Raw genomic sequence first — 5,336 nt, 5'->3', positions numbered from 1 at the left:
CATAACTCTCACACTCACTGTCACTCCCACACTTACACAACAACTCAACACACACACACACAGAGACACCACTTACAAACACACACACATAGACACAGACACACCACACACACACACACACACACACACCTCTCTCACACACACATACAGACAAATGACACGCACGCACACGCACATACAGACACACCACACACACACAACTCACTCACACACACACACATACACACACCACACTCTCTCACACGCACACAACTCACTCACACACACACATACACACAGACATAGAGACGTACACAGACACACCACACACATACACACACAGATTAACCACACACAGACACACCACACACCACTCATATACACACACACACACACACACACACACACATGCGCACGCATTCTCACTCTCAATCATTTTGTCACTCACACACGCATTCTCACACACACCCACCCTTATGGACCAGATCAAACACCTCAAAATATATTAAGAAGATAGCCCAGACCCTAATTTTTTCTTATTTTAAAGGTAAGTGTAAGGCATTGAGTTCCAGACGCAATTTGATAGGTTAAACTGCTCAACTTTAAGCAAAACTCACTTTATTTTTACATGACAGTTAAAATAAAATGACGAAATAAAAATCAAAGAAAAGAATTGGCTTAATTGTAACTCTGTCAAAATGCTGAACAAAAATTATATATATATATATATATATATAAACTAATACTAATTAATGTTACAATGTAGCAACATCCAATAAACACACACTTGGCAAAGGCAAATTCAATAAAGTAGATTGCCTCACATGTTATTTTAGCAGCAGGAAGAGAACCCAAGGCTTTAGCTGTAACAGAGGAGACACATTGTCTCAATGGTTAGCACTGCTGCTTCACAGTGCCAGGAACCCAGGTTTGATTCCAGTCTCAGGTGAGTATCTGTGTCAAGTTTGCACGCTCTCCCTGTGTCTGTGCAGGTTTCCTCCAGGTGCTGCAGTTTCCTCCCACAGTCCAAAGAGGTGCAGGTTCCGTGGATTGGCCATGTTAAATTGCCCCTAGTGTGCAGCTTAGGTGAGTTAGCTGTGGGAAACGCAGGGGGTGAGTCTGGGTAGAATGCCCTTCGGAGGGTTGGTGTGGACTTGATGGGCTGAATGGCCTGCTTCCGCACTGTAGCAATTCTATGACGAATAAGAGCTTCCACATCCAGTTTCAAGATGCCAGCAGCTGCAGAAAGCTAAAACTAAAAAATCCTGGTTCTTTGGGAGCTTGACTAAACCCAGTCAAGCTGCTTCTATTGTTCCAACTTTTAATAAAGTCCCAAGGCCTCACAAGCTGTTTACATTATTGGCTTTGAGCAGACCACTGGACATCTCTGTCTCAGCCTTTCTTCGCACAAAAAAAAACTCAGGACAAAATAACCCTCTTAAAGCCATAGTATCATCATACCACTCACAACCATAGGTGGGGAAGAAGATGTCATAGAATCCCTACAGTGTGGAAACAGGCCCTTCAGTCCAACAAGTCCACATTGACCCTCAGAACATCCCACCCAGACCCATTCCCCTATAACCCACCTAATCTACACATCTCTGAACACTATAGGCAAGTTAGTATGGCCAATCCACCTAGCCTGCACATCTTTGGACTGTGGGAGGAAACCGGAGCACCTGGAGGAAACCCACACAGACACGGGGAGAATGTACAAACTCCACACAGACAGTTGCCCGAGAGTGGAATTGAACCCGGGTCCCTGGTGCTGTGAGGCAACAGTGCTAACCACTGAGCCACCATGCCGCCCCAGTGTGGAAGTGAGAAATGATTTTTCCCTCCAATCCTGAAAACTCACTGAATCCATTGCTCATCTGCCTGGCTAACATCCAGATGCAGGGATTGACAACAGTATTTGGTCAGGATTCACCACCTTGGAAGGTCCTTCGTTTATCTAGGACTCAGTGAGGATATGGGTGTCATATCCCCTTGGCATTCTGGGCTTGGAATGTCTGAAGTGTGTTTAAATCTGACCATCTGTGTGTACGCTATAAGGTCAGTCTGTGTTACAGGGTTACTCTCAATCATCCCTCATATCCCAAACATCGAACTATCGAACAGATGAAATGTAGAAACAGGATTGGGCCATTCAGTCTCTTGTGCCACTATTCAGAGAGATTATGGCTGATTTGTGGCCTAGCTCCATAAACCTGCCTTTGGCCTATGTCCCTTATTACTTCTGCTTCACAAAAATATTTCTCTCTCAGATTTAAAATTAACAACTGATCCTGCATCCATTGTTGTTTTTGGAAAAGACTTCTAGACATCTACCACACTTTGTGTGCTTCCTAACATCTCTCCTGAATGGTCTGGCCTTAATTCTCAGATATAACCCCTAGTTCTAGAATCCTCAACCAGTAAAAAATAGTTTATCTTTACCTGTTGTCTTTTCCTGTTAAATACTGGAGGATCAGATCACCCCTTAACCATCTAAATTCTAGAGAAAACTGATCTAATTTGTATAATCTCCAGCATCACCCTGAAGTCAAATTATCATTCTTGTAAACCTACACTGTACTCCCTCCAAGGCCAATATATCCTTCCTAAGGTATGGTGCTCAGGTCTGCTCACAGTATTCCAAGTGGGGTCTAACCAGGGTTTTGTATAACTTTTGCATCTCTGTACTCTGTTTCTCTAGATGTAGAGATCAGAATTCCATTAGCTTTCTTGATTATTTTCTGCACCTGATCATAACATTTTAAAGATCTGTGTACCTGAACTCCCAGGTCTCTTTGGACATGGTATTTAACTTCATTCCATCTATACAGTATCCTGATCTACCCTGTGGGGAGTGTTTCCGTTGTGAGGACATGTATGAATTTGAGTGTGAATTTTCAATTTCTCTCTGTGTAAGTGTTTGCTAGTCTGCATGTATAAACGCTCAAGTATTCCATTAGTTGGTATAAGCATGCTTGTGTATGAGTGAGTGTAGGTACAAGTTTGAGTGCTACAATGTAAGAGTTGATGTGAGGGTGTGTCATTATTAGCTGGGGTGGGGTGAGTGTGTTTGTGTTAATCATTTCAGGTGACAAATGGTCACGTATTGTTCTTTGTGTTCCAGGGTATGATGGATTTTATGCAGAGGTAAGATTTCTGATGTACATGTAGGGAATAAAGGGAATACAGTAAAACCATGCAAAATCGAATATCAGAGGTGGAGCTTTAAGATAGCAAAGGCAGCCCCTTAAAATCTGATTTGCCAACAAGCTCGTTCTGTGTATAAGCAGAATGAAAACATAATGTCACAGGAATAATGTGAAGAATATTTTTTTTCAATTTGTCCACACTTTATGCGACCATTGAAAATGCTGGAAGCTAGTTCTGGAAAAGCTCAGTCGCCTTTCTCTGCGCAGCGCGTGTCGCCTTCGGATGAGACCACCAAATCATCAGTTTTTGTGGTGGAGAGAGGGATGGTGGAGGATCACGGCTGCTTTCAGGAAGGCGAGATTTCACTAAACCCTTCAGGATCTAGCCCCTCTTCCTTCCTTCTGTTAAAGTGTTTCGTTCACTTTCCTAATCCACAGCTCAAAAATGCTGAAACATTAAGGAGCGATCTGGTAAAAGATGGTAAAGCAGTCCAGATTTAATTTTTATTCATTCACATGATGTGTGCTTCACTGGATGGGCCAACATTTAATGCTTATCCCTAATTGTCAACTATATTGCTGTGGGTCTGGAGTCACAAGTAGGCCAGACCAAATAAGGATGGCACTTTCCTTCTCTAAATGGTATTACTGAACCAAGTGAGCTTTCCCCCCTGACAATCAGCAATAGATTTGAGGTCATCACAAGACTCTTAATTCTAGATTTCCTTTTTATTGAATTCAAATTCTAACATCTGCCACAGTGGGATTTGAACCCACGTCCCCAGAACATTACCCAGGTCTCAAGATTAACTGTCCAGTGATAATGCTACTAGGCCATTGCTGAGCTGCAGTATTGTCATCACTGTTAAAGATTTCTCTTGGTGCCTGCTCATTGGAGGACATGGACCAGACCACCTTTGTAGGTTTGTCAGTGATCTTGTGTTAACCCGTCTTGGTTTCACTGTGGTTTGTGACAGACAGGCAGAGAATATCAGGGAATGTGATAGTTCAAAATAACTGGGAGTGTGAGAGAAACATAGAGAATGAGAGGGAATTTAGGAGTTAGAGGGAGAATAACAGTGGATGGGTGTGGGAGGTGAGTGAGCACAGTTGACTGGACAGCTTGTTTGAGACATAGTTTGCCACCAACAATGTGGTTTCTGATTGAAGTCACTTATGAATGGTCTGCTTTCTCAACTTCTCCCTTAGCGTGAAGCCTAGTGACCATCCAATTAAACTACCACCACTCATGGCTCTCTCTCTCTCTCTCTCTGTATCTATCTTGAAAGAGAGAGCAGCACGGAGAGTCAGATGGACAGGGACTGGGAGAGTCCGACAAACAGGGAACGGCAGAGTCAGATGGACCGGAACTGGGACCATTAGACAGACCAGGACTGGAACGGTCAGACCAACAGGGACCAGGAGCATAAGGCAGACAGGGATTTGGGAGAGCCAGACAGAGAGGGATTTGAGAGAGACAGATGAACAAGGATTGGGAGAGACAAATAGACAGAAAATGGGAGAATTAAACACAAAGGGAAAAACAACTTTTACCCGTTTCTTTTTTAACTGAATTCAAATTCTAAAACTATTACGTTGGGAATTATGAGTGACATGGATTGGGAGAGTTTGTTGGATTGGAAAAGAATCCAAGGGGAAAGCCAGCACTGCTGCCCAACACCACACAGCCTTAGGTGTGCCAATGATGGGCAGAGGCCCCAAAGAGATTTGTGAGACTGGATTCTGAGATTTGAATGACAGCATGGAGAAGATGGGCAAAACGGCCTGCTTCTGTCTGGGTTAGGCACTATATGTAGTTACTGCAATACATTTGCGCCATGTATACACTCCTAAACATCACCTCCTCACAACCTTGTTTATATCTGATCCAACAGGATGGCAACACTGGTCGTTTCCCCAGACGATGAGATTGTTCAACCCAGCCTGAATTTTGATGGGATCCCTTTACCTTCGGTCCTTCAAACATGGAAAAATGAGGATGTGGAGGAGGAGGAGAAGGAGGAGCAGGAGGAGGAGGAGGAGGAGGATGACGATGATGATGATGATGATGATGACGACGACGACGACGATGACAATGAAGATGATTTGTTGGTCAATGACGCTGATGAAAATGAGGATTTTTGTCAACTGCAATCTTTACTTAATCTGGGTTTGCTTTAAATAGAGAAAGTTGATTAGAATTACAAA

At 43.3% G+C, this 5,336-nt stretch overlaps 1 protein-coding gene across 2 annotated transcripts in view; it reads left to right on the top strand.

The window, feature by feature from the left end:
• The window catches only part of LOC109936526 (tripartite motif-containing 13-like), an 18,134-nt gene extending 12,798 nt beyond the window's left edge, over positions 1-5,336 (top strand). For both annotated transcript variants that reach the window (XM_048620636.1, XM_048620635.1), the window contains exons 6-7: positions 3,104-3,126; positions 5,024-5,336. In XM_048620636.1, coding sequence (XP_048476593.1) covers positions 3,104-3,126; positions 5,024-5,309 — 309 coding nt within the window. In that variant the 3' untranslated portion in view covers positions 5,310-5,336. The remainder of the gene's footprint in view (positions 1-3,103; positions 3,127-5,023) is intronic.

The sequence above is a fragment of the Rhincodon typus genome, chromosome 47 (genome assembly GCF_021869965.1).
Source record: "Rhincodon typus isolate 14 chromosome 47, sRhiTyp1.1, whole genome shotgun sequence".
Taxonomy (NCBI): Eukaryota; Metazoa; Chordata; class Chondrichthyes; order Orectolobiformes; family Rhincodontidae; genus Rhincodon; species Rhincodon typus.
The sequence above is the reverse complement of the archived record's forward strand: the minus strand, read 5'-3'. Positions and strand labels throughout refer to the sequence as shown.